The 17,864-nt window shown below is 46.5% G+C and overlaps 1 protein-coding gene across 1 annotated transcript in view; it reads left to right on the top strand.

The window, feature by feature from the left end:
• PDXDC1 (pyridoxal-dependent decarboxylase domain containing 1) overlaps positions 1-17,864 on the top strand; it is a 55,063-nt gene that overhangs the window by 33,649 nt on the left and 3,550 nt on the right. Inside the window, exons 9-20 of the mRNA XM_010839909.1 lie at positions 255-339; positions 1,401-1,449; positions 1,592-1,693; positions 2,546-2,671; positions 5,840-5,890; positions 10,771-10,834; positions 12,013-12,101; positions 13,379-13,484; positions 15,363-15,534; positions 16,121-16,239; positions 16,518-16,639; positions 17,754-17,846. Of these exons, the coding sequence (XP_010838211.1) occupies positions 255-339; positions 1,401-1,449; positions 1,592-1,693; positions 2,546-2,671; positions 5,840-5,890; positions 10,771-10,834; positions 12,013-12,101; positions 13,379-13,484; positions 15,363-15,534; positions 16,121-16,239; positions 16,518-16,639; positions 17,754-17,846 (1,178 nt within the window). The remainder of the gene's footprint in view (positions 1-254; positions 340-1,400; positions 1,450-1,591; positions 1,694-2,545; positions 2,672-5,839; positions 5,891-10,770; positions 10,835-12,012; positions 12,102-13,378; positions 13,485-15,362; positions 15,535-16,120; positions 16,240-16,517; positions 16,640-17,753; positions 17,847-17,864) is intronic.

Genomic DNA, 17,864 nt, shown 5'->3' with positions numbered 1-17,864 from the left:
AGAAAATTAGTGTACATAGATATATAGAGAGAGGATTTAAATTGACAGCAAGCTTGATTTTTTATTTTTCAAAACTTGAATAAAATCCTTGAATAATCAGCTTGCAGTGGTTGATTTTAAGCCAGTTTACAAGGAAAATCTCAACAAAACAGATATATTACTTCTCTCAAAGGGAGATAATGTATATAGAAGCTTTTATCATGCTGTAAAGACTCAGGAAATATTTGTGTCCTTTCTTGGATGTTTTATCCCAGGAACTGCAGCAGTGGGGCACACAGATAAGATTGGGCGTTTGAAGGAGCTCTGTGAGCAATACGGCATATGGCTCCACGTGGAGGGGTAAGTGGAGGGGTGTGGGTCCTCGGTGGGCCTGCAGAGTGCCTGGGAAGAGCTCACTCTGTCGTCACATTTATCTCTAAGGACTCTTTGGTGAAGTGAAAGTGAAGATGCAAGTCACTCAATCATGTTCGACTCTTTGCGATCCCATGGTCTATACAGCCCATGAAATTCTCCAGGCCAGAATACTCTAGTGGGTAGCTGTTCCCTTCTTCAGGGGATCTTCGCAACCCAGGGATTGAACCCAGGTCTCCCACCTTGCAGGCAGAGTGGGAGCTGCTGAGCCACAGGGGAGCCCAAAGACTCTTTGGGTTGCAGATAATAAAGAGGTCTTATTGGCTCCCGTAACTCAGACCAGTGTTAGGATCAGCAGTAACACCACGTCAGCCAAGTCACTTGGCTGACCTTCCTCCATGGTGGCTCCGTCTGGAGCTAGATAGCCTTTCCTGTTCTGGTGCAGAGTAGCTGCAGCAACTCCAGCCGCCTTTCCAGCTTTGCGTCCAGAGGGTCAGAAATCCTTCCAGGAGTCTCATGCTGAGCCAGTTGCTGTGGCCAGGGAAATGTAATTCTCTGATAGTTTAGGTGATTTCGAGGCTGAGGTCTCACAGAGGAGGTGGGGAGTGGATTCCCAGAAGGCTGCTGGAGTGCTGCAAAGACAAAAGGCGGGGGGGAGGTGGGGCAGCCCTGGGGGTCCATGTCCAGCACGTCATATGTACACGGTGCTTTGCTTAATATTGTCGCTCTGGGAAGCGTGATGACTTGGATATAATACCTACCAAGATAGAAAGTAAGACACTTATTACACTAGATAAGTAGAAGCCATCCCCTGAAACATTTTAATTAAAATGCATTTTCCAGGTTTTCCTGAAATTTGTATAATATATGTACCACATTTTATGTTGCTATTGCAAATGCTACCAACACAGCTGAAAGACATGTAAATGTCAGCGTGGAACAGCACAGCCCTGTTTTGTTTTTCTTTTGAGGGGGAGGGGGGTAAGTACATACTTAGTGAATAAGCAGCAGTAAATAATTAGTTCTCAGGTCTGTGTTTTTCCTTCCAGTGTGAATCTGGCAACCTTGGCTCTAGGTTATGTCTCCTCTTCAGTGCTGGTATGTTGTTGATTTACTAGATACTGTGTTTTTAAGAAGGAATTTAAAATCACTTAACCCCGGATGGCTTTTATGCATGGAAGAGGGTGCTGGGTTGACTGGATCCTGGTAGTCTAACAGGAAGTTGTTCTCTCTGTGGTAGGCTGCAACCAAATGTGACAGCATGACGCTGACTCCGGGCCCGTGGCTGGGTCTGCCAGCTGTTCCGGCCGTGACCCTCTATAAGCATGACGATCCTGCCTTGGTAAGCTTCCTCTCACTGGGAGGGAGTAGGGAGTGGTGAGTAGTCATTGAGTCTGGGGGCAAAATACAGAAAAAGGAAAAAGTACATCTCTTCCTTAATGCTACATCTGTGATTTTTCATTAAAAAATTTTTTTTTACATAAGGGAAACTATGCCATATATTTTTTTTCTATTTATTCTCCCCATACTTCCCCATGTGTATGAAAAACTTTTATCACTGTATAATATTCCATCATTTAAGTACCACAGTCATCCTCCATTTGTGAACTTTTAGGCTGTTTTCAAATTTTTGTTACTGAAATAATGAGCATCACTCGTGTTTCAAATTACTCCTTAGACTGGATTCCCACAGTGGAATTAAGATTATTTTAAGGCTCTTGATCTTCCACATTGTCTAAAAAGTTACAAAATGATGTAGTTCTTAAAAGCGTAGTGATGGTTCTTATTAGTGAACCAGTTAGTGATAGGCAACTGTGAAATAAGTTTTCAGTGATTCTTAAACAGTTAAGCCTTGCTCATGTGTTTCTGGCCAAGTATTTGGGGATGCTCAGAGCAGCCTTGGAAGGGGCTGCCTCTTGAGTGGCTAAGAGCTCCAGCTCTGAGATGAGCCTGTCTGGATTCTCATCCCGGCTTTGCCACATGTTAGCCACGGACCCTTGGAAAAATCAAGGTCTCTGAGCCAAGTTGCCTAGAATACTTTGCTCATGGAGTTGCTTGATGATCAAATGAATAATGCAAGCCAAGTGGCTGCATAGCATCTGACACAAACTAAGTGCATAGTAAATGGAAAGTGGTTAGTTCTGCTATGCGATTTCATTGGCTTTAAGTAATAAACCTATATTGACTTTTTTAGACTTTAGTTTCCGGTCTTACATCAAATAAGCCAGCAGATAAGCTCCGTGCCCTGCCACTGTGGTTGTCTTTACAGTACTTGGGACTTGATGGGATTGTGGAGAGGATCAAGCATGCCTGTCAGCTGGTGAGTGGAAACCTGAAGTTCACACAAGTCACAGATGCTCCATGGCAGAAACAGACAGAAAAATCCTTCACTGATTTACCCCGCCTTCAATACCTCATTGTCTGGATTTCCCTTCTCATAAGCAAGCAGACTAATTGTCCTGCATATATAGGTTTCTTGTTCAAAGTTCTGGGAGAGACTGCTGGGGCTGTCCCAGCATTTGTGTCCAAATGAAATCAGATTAAAATGAATGCCGGTGTCAGCGTGGGGGAGAAAAGAAGTCACGGTGACAGCCAAGGACTGGAGGAGGATGTGGAGGCTGGGATAAGCATTCCACTTGACCGACCGACTCTTGAGGGTAAAAGAGTATGATGGCTGGGGGGAGTAAGGCTGGCATGGATATTTTTAACACCCGCTGGCTTGGGCTCCCAAATTGCAAAGCTTTAGGGACAGTTCTAATTCTCTGTTTGAGGTGTTCTAATTGTGAAAGCTATATAATTATGTTGCAGTTCAGAAAACAAAAAATGCCTTATGTACGCAGTTTTTGAGAGCTGAGTTCTACCTAAGTCTACAGCATGATGTCACCTTTCTGTCCCTCTGATTTCCCACCTGTAAAATAGAGGTGATGATGTGATGAAAGATTGTCATGAGGACTTAGTGAGTTCGTACAGGTAAAGCTCCCACAGTAGGGCCTAATCGTATGGTAAGGTATGCAGATAGTTTTAAAAATAAATCTTTGTTTTCCCTGGTTGAGGAGCTAAGATCCTGCATGCTGCATGGGTGCAGCCAAAAACAGGAAAAAATAAATCTTTGTTTTAAATATATTATTGGAATTCGTACATGTTTGTGTCATTTTTATATTTAAGAAAAATTAGTATTTTCATATTACTATAATAGGGGTCCTGTTATAATAGGATATTTTAACATGAGTTTCTAATGAAATATAAACATTCTAAATTAAGTAGTTTCATTTTTACATTAAGTAATATTAAGATTCATGCTCATTATGTTTACAGAAGCACATTTTTAAAAATACTTTCTTATGGGGCTCTTGGCTCTCATCTTGAGGTTTGGTTCTTCAGAAGGAGAAGCCTTCATTGCCATGGTAACTTAGTTTGGGGAAGGTTGGGGCACTCCAGGGAGAGGTGTTCAGCTCCCTTTGGTTTACAGAGTACAAGAGAATAATGATGACATTAGCCACCAGACACTTGAGGTCCCTGCACTCTGGCATCTACCTGCCAGCAGACACCACAGTGCATCGCAAACCCTCCTGAGGCCTGGCCTCTGCTGCTGACTCACGCAGCTAAATGCACGTGTGAAAAGTCCACAGAGGTTCAGCAGGTGTGGTCTCCCATGTCCCGTCCTGCCTTGTAGTCCACACCAGGCCTCACATTCCCTGAGCAAAAATCAGTGTCCTCCTCCTCTTTTTCTTCCTTTTTCTCCTCTTTGTCTTCATGGGAAGCAGTTCCAGAGCGTTTACAGTCGGTGCCAAGCACTATGTGGCCCCAGGGGGCACCGTGGATGCAGGCTCTCATTTGGTCTCTGCAGCTCCCCCAAAATATAAGGTCCAGTGATAGCATATTAAGAATTAGTTTCCAGGACTTCCCTGGTGGTCTGGTGGTTAAGATTCTGCGCTTCCACTGCAGGGGCCTCAGTTTCGATCCCTGGTCAGGGAACTAAGATCCTGCATGTCACTCAGCATGGCCAAAACAAAAAATTACTACAGTAATATTGACTATATTCCCCATGACTTATTTTTTAATAATTGCAAGTTTGTACTTTTTACCTTTTGAGTCCCTTCACCGACCTCCCCCAGCCGCCACCTGTAGCAGAGACCAGTCTTCTGTCAGCTTTGTTTCGTTTTAGATTTCACATGTGAGATCATATGGTATTTGTCTTTGTTTGAATTATTTCACTTGGAGTAATGCCCTTAAGGCCCACCCGTGTGTGCATGCTAAGACGCTCAGTTGTGTCCGACTCTTTGTGACCCTATGGACTGTAGCCCTTCAGGCTCCTCTGTCCATGGGATTCTCCAGGCAAGAATGTGGCAGTGGGTTGCCATGCCCTCCTCCAGGGGATCTTCCCGACTCAGGGATTGAACGCTTGTCTTTATGTCTCCTGCGTTAGCAGGTGGGTCCTTTATCACTAGCACAGCTGGGAAGCCCTGAGGTCCACCCATGTTGTTGCAGATGACAAGCTTTTGTTCTTTTTTTACGGTTGATTATTTCCTGTTGTGTGCGTGTGTGTGTATTATTATATGCCCTAACGTCTTAACTCATTCATCCTTTGATGGACGCTTAGGTTGTTTACGTATCTTGGCTATTGTAAATAATGCTGAAGTGAATATACCTTGTCAAATTAGTATTTTCCTGTTCTTCAGTGCAGATAGCCCACGTGGAATTGCTGGATCATATGGTGGTTCTACTTCTCATTTTTTGCGGAAGCTCCATATGTTTTCCATGGTGGCTGCACCAATTTACATTCCAACCAAGGGCGCACAGGGTTCCTTTTCCTCCACGTTCTTGTGAACACTTGTTTCTTGTCGTTTTGATGACAGCTGTTCTCCCAGGTGTGCAGCGACATCACGCTGTGGTTTTGATTTGCATTTCCCTGATGATTAGTGATGTTGAGCATCTTTACTTTCCATGTGCCTGTTGTCTGGAAAAATGTCTATTCAGATCTTCTGTCCATTTTTTAATTGGGATAGTTTGGGGTTTTGCCATTGAGTTGTATGAGTTCTTCATATACTTTGGATTTTAACGCCTTATTAAATAAATGATTTGCAAATATTTTCTCCAGTTCCATAGGTTGCCTTTTCATTTGTTGATGACTTCCTTTGCTGTGCAGAAGCTTTTTAGTCTGATGTAGTCTGCTTGCTTAATTTTGTTTTTGTTGCCTTGCACTCAGTATTTTTTGAATGAATGAATGACCTCTATGTTGCTAACATGACAAATTCACATATATCTAATTACAAAAAGCTTTTCTGGAATCACTATATGCAATTGTAACTGGCATATTGGGGAATATTTGCAGATGTTGAAATGCAAAAATTGGTATCCACATTTAGAAATCGTCAAGTCGCAGATGGCTTTATCTGCCCAAGATCCTTGTTTGCAGACTTGCAAAGACCCTTAGGAAAACTACTTCTTAATATGAAATTACAAGAAACTGTTTTTTTGTCATTTGCAGAGTCAACGATTGCAAGAAAGTTTGAAGAAAGTGAACCACATCAAAATCTTGGTACAGTATATAATTTGGTCTGTCTCTTAAAGTCAGTAACTTTTACCTTCAGTGACTTAGCATGATTTTCTCCAGATTTGGTGTGTGTTCATGGAATTGCGGCAGCTCCAGTTAACCACCGTTCTTTGGGAAAGTCATACATGTCCCGATGACCTAATTCTGCAGTTAGCAGAAAGCTTAGAAATTTGCCCCATACACTGAACACCTACAGTGCTTTTCAAATAATCCATTCACAGTTTTTATTCTATTAAAATTTAAAATTGCACAAAGATGTAATAAGCACCATTGATTTCACCTGTCCAGAAATTTTTAGAACACCCATCTTCCTCAAGTGGAAAATTATTTTGTCTCTCAGAGTGCTTTGGGCCACTCTTTGTGAAGCCCTCTGATCCCAGAGAGCATTTGCATGAAGGGGCGTTTCTTTGACAATTCTTCAGGATATAGTTAACTTTAAAATTAACATTTGAGTTTATTTGGGGTTCAAGTGAGTGCAGTCTGTGTCCACTTTAGTACATGGTTCGGTTTAAGTGCTGATCAGGGGCTGCTCCCCTCACCGCCTTCTGAGTAGGAACTGGGAGCTACTCACTTGACCTGAGGTGACTCCTCTCCTAGCTTGGAAGGGGATAAAGGCCCCACCGGAGAAGCAGAGGATCAATGTAAGTCAGGAGACTTGGGTTCCAATTTCAGCTGTGCCACAGGGGCCCTGTGACACTGACTCATTCTGTTAACCTCTCAAGCCTGTGAGCTCAGCTGTCGGTGAAGGTATGTTGGTTGGACACTCTTGATTGCAAATAGAGAGACTAAATTATGGACTGGAATGAGCACGCTGGTGGGTTACAGGCAGTGCTGGGCCTGTGTATTTCCTGTCGCTCCTTTGCTGAGCCCTCTTGGGCTCCTCCTCATTCCTCTCCTTCCTCATTCTCCTGCAAACCAGGAGGAGCTGATGTTGCTCACTAATTGCCAACTGGTTTGGACTTCTTTGTAAGGCCACATACAGCCTAGGCATAACCCTGTTCCTTCCCTCCTTCCAATGGCTGCTTTACTCAATAGAGGGGACAGTCACTGGCAAACACCATGAGGCACTGTGGCCTGTCAGTAATCCATCAACGTCGTCATCATCACCTTCCTGTCAGTAGCCCACCATCATCATCGTCACCATCACCACTGCAGCTGCTGTTTGTGACATGCTTACTGTGTAGCTCGCGTGATACTAAGTCCCCCTTCCATGCCTGTTTCATTTAACCGTCACAGATCTCCTTTGTACATGCTGTTCCCCATACCTGGAAACACTGTTCCCCTTAATTCTTCTCATTACCAATTTCTTATCCTTCAGATCTTAGTTCCCAAATATCACTTCTTCAGAGAGGCTCACCCCACCCCACCAGAGTAACACCCACCACTATCCATCACTCTCTGTGCTCTGGGTTTTCTCCTTCATCATTATTACTGCCTGAAATTGTGGGCTGTGTTTGTTCCTTGTCTGTTTTTGTCTGGAGAAGCCTTGCAAGGCAAAGACTTTTGTCTGTTCATGACTATATCCTACGCCCAGTGTGGTACCTGGCATACAATAGGTGTTCAAGTGTGGATGAATACACAGACTCTGTGAGTTGGACGCAGTGGTTATTCCTTTTCTTTAACTGGGGAGGAAGCTAAAGCACAGACAGGATAAGGAAGTGGTAAAGCAGCGTAGAGCTGGGGTGCACTCTCAAAGCCTGTGTCCTCCACCAGCGGACCCTCTGTCTCAGGGTAGTTAGAGGAGAATGGATTCGTCTGCCCCGGTGGCTTGTTAGGAGGGGCGTATCAGCTAATGTGTGGGAAGGCAGAATGGAGGCGTCAGGCACCATAAGGTGGAAGTGATTATTGTCTTCTGCTCCTTGCTACAGCCTTTGTCTGCTGCTTTCATAGGTGTTGACTTGTGAACCCTCACAGTAAGCCTCTGGGGTCGAGCGGCAGCATCTGTTTCTGTGGCTCAGATGAGCTGTGTGTCCAGAGTCCCAGAACTAGTATGTGGCAAAGCCAAGACTTGACCCCAGGGTATCTCAGAAAAGCTTCTCTGCTGCATAGCCACTCCCTTCTCCCAGCGCCCATGACCTTCTTCCTTCCCATCTGGAGGGCCCTTCAGGAGCCTCTCCCATTGCAGAAACAAGGACCCACTTCCCCAGCTCAGCACCTCCAGCGCCAGGGCCAGGGGTGGCACTCGCGACCCGCTTTCACAGGGTGCCAGTTCAGTCTCCTCGGCAGCTGCGTTCTGATAAGGCTGCTGTTTTACTGGCCTCTTATCAAACACTTGGAGTGGATTCTAAAGTCGGCCTGTGAGGGGAAACTCGAACACTGTTACCATTGCACCTGAGAATTCCAGAATGCCTCCGTGGGACTGAGCGTGGTTTCATGTTTATATCCTTATTGTTCTGCCACTTTGACCGTGATACATCCAAGTGAGGGTTTTTTTTTTTTCAGTCCTGTTTGGGACTTGTGCTGATTTAACATGAGGATTCTTCTTCTTCTTTTTTTAATCCTGTACAGTTAATTTTTTCAGATATGTCCTCCCTTCAGGAACACCAGTAAGCTGCATACTGAACCTTCACTCCACCCCCCATCAGTCTCTTGGATGCCTGCATCTCTCTCTCTCTCTGCCTTCCAGTGCCTCCCTTCAGATCCTTCTTTGAGTTCAGTCATTTATTCTTGAGCAGCATCTCATCTGCTGTTTAACCCATTCACTGAGCTTTTTACTTCCAGTGACCTCTTTCATTCTGCAATATTCTCTTCAGTTCTTTTTCAAGTTATTCTGTTTTATAATCACCTTTTAAAGCAAGGATTCTGGTCCTTTGTCTCTCTGTTTAAACACCGTGATCGCCATGTGTTTCCGATGGCTGTTCCAGTCTCAGTTTTGGGGCCACATATCGTCCTCTTGGTTGTGTCTGCTGACTCTTGCTTCCTGTGTTACATAATTTTTCTGTTTCAAGTGAGATTTTTTTCTCTCGTATGACTTGCCAGGGTCCATTTATTTATGTTGGTTTCCCAGTTTTAGGAGTCCCACAGAGGACGTCACACACAGGTGCAGAACACACCTGATGTTTTCTTCTCATGAAAGAATTTTTTGTCTCTCTCTGCAGAGCCTTAGGCAGAGTGAAGCTTTCTTACTGATCAGTGGGTGAAGTTTTTCTCTCTTTTCGTAAAGAGCATTTTTCAAGGGTCCTGGCTTTATGTAAACTAAGCACTACCCCTCACATGGGCTTAAAAACCCACGACCTTAGATGTTAATGCTAAGTTCTAGGCCCCGTCTGTGCTCCCCTCCCCCCAGGCCCTGCAGCTCAGCTTACAATATTCTTTCTGTTTTCTCTTATTTCTGGATTCACCTGTTTTGTGAGCCTAACAATGATTTGAACGTTTTTTGGTTATTGGTTACATTTAATCAAGCATTTCAGGTATTTAGAATTGATGACTTCAGTACTGGCTTGGTCTACCACGTGGCCAGAACCAGAATTCTACATATATAGCCCTGTACAGTATTTCTTATGCACACTGACATTGAGACCACTGGGCTCAAAAAAGTAAGAAACAGAAGACTAGAGAAGTCTTGGCACTCAAATTCTACCTTGTTCTGAAAACAGGAATGTAGAGTTTTGTCACCTTGTTACCATTTACTTTTTATGCTTACTCCATTCTATATAAATATTAAACCACTCTCACTTTAAAGATAACTAATAGATTTATTTGTTTATGTGAAAATTAAGAGAGATAGTAGATATGAAAGCACAAGAATTGACTCCATAAATAATTGGCAGATTCAAATCTACCTGTTGCTTAATCGGACTCACACACATTTGTTCCTTTGAACAGCTTAGTGGGGAAGATCTTGGGCCTATCTCCCCAGTTAGCATGTCCTGGTGTGGCCCTACCAGTGCCTTGGGAAATAGGTTTCAAGACTAGAATTGTAGTGCTGGAGTTGTTGAATGCTTGGAGAGCCCCTCTCCCTCTACCCCCACCCCCTCCTCCAACACGACCGTCTGTCGAGGGCATTAACACTCCCTCTGTGTCCTGACCCCGAGGGGAAGCTGACGGCTGACTGTACATTTGTTCAGTGGAGAACAGGGAACCTTGGGCTGGGCAGTCAATGCAGTGGCCGTCTTCATCTGTTAGGAAATCTGTTAGTGAAGATGGTTGTCTGATGCCTGTCCTGAATGTAAGTATTGCTTCGGTGATTTAGAGAAACACAACCTCAGTTCTAGACTGCGGTTATCCACACGCCAGCAGGACTTGCCTTCTATTCAGCGAGTTTCACACAATGAGTAGAGGATGAGTAGGAAAGGATCCAGTCATTCCTGGTTGCGGTGGCCTCACTTCTGGATTCTTGAAAGCTTGGACTCTCTCGCTGATTCTAGTGCCACTTTTTTCTTGCCTTTCTTGATCTTTCGTGTTGGACCCATGTTTATCCATAACCATCAAAAATTTCCTTTTGCTTCTCAGTGTACCAGTGTCACATATTATAATGTATTCTCAGGACTGGCTTATAATTATTTCTAAGAATTTTACTAAACCTTTGATTTTTGTTTCTCTAGCAACTGAAATTAACCTTTGAACTTGATGTGGTTTTTTTGCTGTGGCGGTGGTGGTGGTTGGGTTTTTTGGTTTGTTTTCTTGGTTTTGGTGTTTTGGTTTTTTTCCTGCTGCGCAGCTTGTGGTATCTTAGTTCCCTGATCAGAGACTGAACCAGGCCCTGGCAGTGGGAGCGCTGAGCCCTAACCACTGGGCCACCAGGGGATTCTCTTTGCATGCTTTCTAAGGGCAGCATCTGCAGCCTAGTTTCCAGGCTCACCGTTTGACTTTGTAAGTGTTTGGAATTTACTATCACTTGGTAATAACTGGATTCCATGTTTCAGGTGGAAGATGAGCTCAGTTCCCCAGTGGTGGTATTCAGATTTTTCCAGGAACTACCGGGCTCTGGTAGGTGATTTTTAAATGAGGGTTATTTTTCTGTGTGTAAGGGCTTTGAGTGTTAAACCACTTCAAGTTAACTAGGTAGTCCAAAATATTTTGATTGCTAAAATCTTGTCATCGTTGCAAAAAAATGTAATAAGGTTCACAAGAATTCCAGGCCTATTTACCTTAGCACTTTACTGACAGTTTGCTGTGATTAAACCAGTGGTTTCCAAACACCAGTCCCTGGACCACTGCTGGAATGAATGAGAGTCCCTTGAAAACAGAATTTGGGGCCCTCCTTCGTAAGTGTTTTGATTCAGTAAGCGGATTCAAGAATCTCTATTTGTAAATAATGTCCCAAAGGCGCCCTGCTTAGTCCAAGGCTCTCTCAGGTTTCACCCAACAGCCATGGACCCCATTCCAGACCATTCTCCACTTCCTGTCACCCCCTTGCCCGTAGCCTGCGTGTCTTCCCGTGCCCGATGGATGAGGTCCAGGCTCTGGACCAGGCCTCATGCAGCCTGCGAGTCCAAGCCCTCCCCTTCTGTCCGCCTTCCTCTTCTTGCTCACTGTGCTTCAGTCAGACTGGTCTCCTCTGAGGCACCACTGCCCCCCTCGTCCTCCCGGCTCCTTCCCGCCTTCAGGTTCCCCCAGTGCCCACCCCCTCATGGAGCCTTCCCTGCCTGTCCTGTCTGAGGTGACTGACTCCCTCATGTCGTTTCAGAGCCTCACCTTCTTTCAAGGCCCTGACAACAGTATTTAGTGATTTCATTTCTTTATGCTGTTTCTCCCATAGAACATAAGAGGCAGCCTAAAAACCTTGTCTGCCTCATATCCTAACCCCAGGCCCAGCACAGCACCTAGCACGAGTGGGCACCTCGACCATTTATCGCAGGAGGCCGGTTGCATTGTGAGGCCTGGCGTGCTGCTGGGCCGACTCCCCTGCACAGGGCTCGGTGCTTGTGGACTAGTTGGTGACTTATAATTTTTATGCTTTGATTTCTGCTCAGAATTCCTTGAGGGAGAAAATGTGTTAATGAAATTAAGAATTACATTTGTATAAATAGATGTAAGTGTGTTGGTCTTCATACTATTTGAGACTTTTCTCTCAGGTTCATGTTGGGCACTAAGTGAGCCGGGTCGGGGGGTTGCTGTAGTTGGCTGTGTTTCTGAAAGGCAAACCCCTCTGTGTTTTGTGTCAGATCCAGGACTTAATGCCATCCCAGCGCCCAGCGCTGCCGCCTCAGCCGTCGGCCGGGAGAGGCACTCCTGTGATGCCCTGAACCGCTGGGTAAGAACGCTGTCACGTGCCCGTCCTGCTGCGTCTGGATGGTTGGGATAATGCATGGTCACCTCTAGGAAGGCAGAAACTCACAGGGGAGCCCCTGTGAAGCGTGGGCCTTTGTCCTGGGCTTCTTAAGCAAAAACCACAGCCCCAGAGGCTGCATGAGTTCCGGCAGGTCCTCTCAGCACTGTTCCCGCAGGTTCTTCACGGAACTGTTTCTCTCCTTCCCTGTAAAGGTGAATGACAGCAAGCCAAACCTGGCCTGCGGTCCAGGCACTGTGGAGCTCTGCTGATCCCAGAAGGCACATGAAGCCTCCCCTGCATGCCTTCGGTGGAGGGGCACTTTGCTTTGGCTGTCTTTTGACACTGAAATCGTGGGATGATTTCAGTATAAAGAATATTCTAAACAATGTAAAGGTGTTCATCAGAGCAGCACCAACCCTAGCAAAACCTCGGACATGCCCCCAGTGGTTAGGACTCGAGCTTCCACTGCACGGGGCCCAGGTTCAGTCCCTGGATGGGGAGCTAAGATCCTGCATGCTGCAAAGTGTAGCCTAAAAAAAAAAATAATTGAAAGAGTTGACTCATCGGAAAAGACTCTGATGTTGGGAGGGATTGGGGGCAGGAGGAGAAAGGGACGACAGAGGATGAGATGGCTGGGTGGCATCACTGACTCGATGGACGTGAGTCTGGTGATGGACAGGGAGGCCTGGCGTGCTGTGGTTCATGGGGTCACAAAGAGTCGGACACGACTGAGCGACTGAACTGAATTGAACCTAGGTGTTCGGGTGAATAAGGTACACCCATGCAGTGAAGTTCAGAACAGCCAGTATAAACCGTGTAGCTGCATGTTCATGGCAGAAGGGAAATGGTCACTGTGAATTGCATGGAAAAATGCACCTTACTACACAGCATGTAGTATATCCTGTTTCACAACAGCAATGGAAGAAACAGACTCACATGCACAGAAGATGGGGGAGGGTTATCCCATATGTCAACAGTCCGTAGGTGTTTCTCAGTGGTGTGTTGTGGGTAAGTTTTTGTTCTGTTTGTTTTGGTTTGGTTTACCTGTGTTGCCTAGATTTTTCTATAGCAAACATTTTTGTAGTAAGAAAAAATATAAAATTTACAATTTTTAAAATGAAGGTGCCATAAGTATTCAAAGAAAATTACAGATGAAAGGAAACTCACCTCCAGGAACCTCTTGGGTCTGGGCTGAGTGGACGAGGAGACACGGGTGCCCTCCTTGCTGGAGTGCATTCATTCTGCCCCTTTCCCTGCAGCTGGGAGAACAGCTGAAGCAGCTGGTGCCCATGAGCGGCCTCACGGTCATGGATCTGGAGGTTGAGGGCACGTGCGTGCGGTTCAGCCCTCTGATGACGGCGGCAGGTAAGCAGTCTCCGTGGGGCACCCTCGGTGTTGTTCTGAGGGCACCGGTGCCAGGTTGTCAGAGTCCAGGCTGTGGACTGATCGCTTTCCCCTATGAGGCTGTCTTCTCTCCCTGGGGAGGCTTTTACTTTTCATTTGGCTGAGTTTAGGTAGACAAGCTCCTTTCCAGGGTACCTCCTCACAAAGAGAGATCTGTGAAGTCACTCGAATTCCTGTGTCTTGATGTCCTCTGACCTTTTGTTTCCTGTTCAGTGGTTCTCAGTCCAGAGTGACTTTAGAATCCCTGCAGAGCTCTGAAAACCCCCCCAGTGCCCAGCCCCACCTCAGATTCTGGTTGACTGAGTGTACTTGGAATGGAGCCAGGGCACCAAACAGGCCAGTGAAGGTCGAGATCACTGTCGTAGACCTCTTAGAGAGCAACAGAGCTGAAAGCACGTGGACTTTTATGACAGAAAGTCCTGGGGGTTCTTGTCCCCCCCTTGGCCACTTCATACCTGTGGGGCCTGGAGCAAGTTTCTTGTCTCCAGACCTGTTCCCCACCACCTCACATTGGTGATGTGCAGATCAGACTGTGAGACTGTGAACATGCAGTGGCTTGGGTGGTGCTTGGCATGTTTTATAGGAGGCACTTCAAAATAAGCTGTATAGAGATGTATCAGAAATCTGATTGTGCTTTTTTCTGAGATGATCTAAATACGTTCAGAGAATGCTTGATGGTTTTTCATGAGGTGTTTTCGGCATCTTTGGAAAGGTATTTTTCCCACAGACTCCAAAGTAGGGAAGTGCAGGCACCTGTCCCGCATGTCATGACTGTGGCCAGAGGCCTCGGGACATTCTGGGAGCCTTTGGTCCTGCTGAGCAGGGGGTCTGGAACTGGAAAAAGTAACTGTGGACACCCCAGGCTGCACGTATTGAGGCTTAGATCACATAAGCTTTGAATCAGTGGAAGCGAGGGCGCAGTGAACCCTGAGACTCTCAGGCTCTGACCTTCAGAAGCACTTGGTGCTGTCACCATCACCACCCCGCCCTGCTGCCCCTCCGCCCACCCCCAAACCTCTCTCCCCTCCATGTTAATAGAGAGAACTGTGTGGCTGTCTTCTTGTTTCCAACCTGATACAACGTTTATCACTTGACTTAAGCAGAGTCTTTCTTCAAGAAGAATCTGATTTCCATGGTAGGATTTCACTGTGTGTTAAATCAGAGGAGCTAATGCTATCTTCTGTGTAAGAACAAAATGTGTCTACACCTAGGCCATCAGCTGTGTGAATTTTTAACACCTGCTTCTTCCATATCCGGGTTTGTAGTTCAGTCGTGTCCGACTCTTTGTGACCCCATTAACTGCAGCACACCAGGCTTCCCTGTCCTTCACTATCTCCCAGAGTGTGCTCAAACTCATGTCCATTGAGTCGATGATGCCACCCAACCGTCTTATGCTCTGTCACCCCCTTCTCTTCCTGCCCTCAATTTTTCCCAGCATCAGGGTCTTTTCCAGTGAGTCAGCTCTTTACATCAGGTGGCCAAAGTATTGGAGCTTCAGCATCAGTCCTTCCAACGAATATTCAGGGTTGATTTCCTTTAGGATGGACTGGTTGGATCTCCTTGCAGTCCAAGGGACTCTTTAAGAGTCTTCTCCAGCACCACAATTCAAAAGCATCAATTCTTTGGCACTTAGCCTTCTTTATGGTGCAACTCTCACATGCATAGATATCTCATATCCTCACGTATCTGGGTTTAGTGGTTGTTTTTTTTGAGTCCTCAGCTGCAACTGACTGGCTATACTGAGAACTGCTGATGTTCTGATAGTGGAACTGAGAGCACAGCTCCCTCCTTTCCAGCCGTTCCTTAAGCGCTTCCCTGACATTCTGTGCACATGTCCAGTTTTAGGGACTCGGGGAGAGGATGTGGATCAGCTGGTGGCCTGCGTCCAGAGCAAGCTGCCGGTCCTGACCTGTACACTGCAGCTGCGAGAGGAGTTCAAGCAGGAGGTGGAGGCAACGGCAGGCCTCTTATACGTTGACGACCCCAACTGGCCTGGAATAGGAGTTGTCAGGTATGGTAAGACTGTGGGCGGATCATTTTGTGAACCAGCTTAGAAATCTAAAATGAATATGTGTAGTCACAGCACTCGTGTCTGATGCAAGTTCACCCAGACCTGGGCATTTAAAAGAGCACAGCTGGCAAGCGGCCCAGCACGCGCTCAGTGAAGTAGGAGTTGCTGTGTGTTCTTTCTGCTCCAACTTGAAAGTTACTAGTGCGCCACTGACGTACGAACAGAGAGCTACCACTCACCCCGGAGAACCACTTCCCAGTGGGGGCAGACCCTCCAACCTCTGACTCAGTGGGCGTCTTGAGTCCCTTTGTCCCCTCTCAGGATGAGAGAAGCCTCCTGTTCCTCTTACGAGTGATGGGGCTTCTTGATCATGCCCCTCTTTGTACATTTCATGTACCTGGAGACTTGGGCTCCCCTGGGACATTCTTAAGGTTCACTCTTGAGACCCTCTGAGCGGCTCCTTTGCCCTGTGTCTCCTTGCACACCCTTGGTAACTCCCAGCAGCTTCTACTCCACCTGTCATCCTGTGTCTAGAGGGACACTTACTTTAGATTACTGAAGTGCTGTTATGTGATATTGTTTATAGGTATGAACACGCTAATGATGATAAGAGCAGTTTGAAATTGGATCCAGAAGGGGAAAAAATCCATGCTGGGCTTCTGAAAAAGTTAAATGAACTGGAATCTGACCTTACATTTAAAATGGGTAATTACTCCTATAAGTCAGCTGTGGACTTTGGAAGTCATTTTCTAACTGGCCTAAAGGGAGTTGGGCTGTCTTAAGTGGTGTAGCTCTTCATAGCATGAGAGAGCTTCCTGCCCCTGCCACAGCCTCGCTGGGTCCCGAATCCGCAGTAGATCCATGCCCTCACCCCCTAGGGGAGGCTGCCCCGTGCCTGGCCGCGTGGTGTGCACGGAATGGCCTGTGTCTGACTCGTGACAGCGGACTTGGGAACCAAGTAAGTCTGTTGTTTCTGCCCACAGGCCCTGAGTATAAAAGCATGAAGAGCTGTATTTACATTGGCATGGCGAGTGATGACATCGATATTTCCGAACTAGTAGAGACCATTGCAGTCACAGCCGTAGAAATCGAGGAGGACTCAAGGGTCTGTAAGAGTAATCTGTGCCTCATTCCTTTTTTGGGTTTTCCCTGGGCAACTAGCTGGAGTCACAAAGGAAGAAGCTTACCTCGGTGATGTCTGTCCATTCATTCTTTCCCCAAGTACTTAAAGGCCGCCTGTGAGCCAGGCGTTGAGCAGGTACCAGGGCAGTCCCTGCCCTCAGTGAACTCACGAGCCAGCCTGGGAAAGACGTATATGAGCAAGTGAGGTGGTGCACGCACGTTCAAGAAGATGCGTTCACATCACCTCTGCCCCGCAAGGCCAGGGGAGAGCTGGTCAGAGCTGGTCCTGGGGCTGGATGGGATGGTGCTTCAGGTAACAGAACTTCCCGCCCGTAATAGACCTGCTGCTCTTGGCCAGTTGGCACAGAGGACCAGGCTTTCAGGCTTACGGGACGCTCTCCACACCAGATATGAGTCATTAGGAATCCCTCAAAGGGAGGGAAAAGGGAGCAGTGCGAGGCTGGCCTGAGAGGAGGCAGGCACCTGTGTCGCGTGACTCGTGTTTGGTAGGAGGGGTGCAGAAGAAAAGGGGTTTGAAATGGAGCCTAGGAGCCAACTTTCTTGGTTCGTGGGAGGGCATCTTAAAGTTTTCTGACCCCGCCTGTATCACTTCTGCCTCCGTTTCCATGAATGTTAAGCACTGTGTCTTGTTTTTTTCCTTCTGCCTGCACTGGGTCCTCCTACAGTGCAGGCTCTCCAGTTGTGACACGTAGACGTGTTTAGTTGCCCCAAGACATGTGGGATCTTAGTTCCCAGACCAGGGATGGAACTCATGTCCCCTCCATTGGAAGGCAGATTCTTAACCATTGGACCACCAGGGAAGTCCCTGTTGTGTCTGTTTCCTGTTGGTAGGACGTTCAGATCATAGGGGCAGTTCTCTTCCCTGGCAAATGCGGCCAGTCACCACGGCGCCTAACACTAGGCCTCCTTTAGCATCTTGACCTCTTCTATTTGATTTTCTGCTATATTTTCACACTGACATGTTAAAGTACCATTTACTAACACACTTTTGAAAAATATCGCCAGTGCTGTGTTTATAAATCTAGAACCCCAGCAAGCAGCTTGGACAGATAATGCCTTCCTTGGTCTTAACACAGCTTCTGGAAAACATGACAGAAGTGGTTCGGAAAGGAATCCAGGAAGCTCAGGTTCAGCTGCAGAAGGCAAACGAGGAGCGGCTTCTGGGAGAGGTGAGGCTCCGGGCTGGG

Source organism: Bison bison, unplaced genomic scaffold (genome assembly GCF_000754665.1).
Source record: "Bison bison bison isolate TAMUID 2011002044 unplaced genomic scaffold, Bison_UMD1.0 scf7180017864135, whole genome shotgun sequence".
Classification (NCBI taxonomy): domain Eukaryota; kingdom Metazoa; phylum Chordata; class Mammalia; order Artiodactyla; family Bovidae; genus Bison; species Bison bison.
This window is presented reverse-complemented; position numbering and strand designations above follow the sequence as displayed.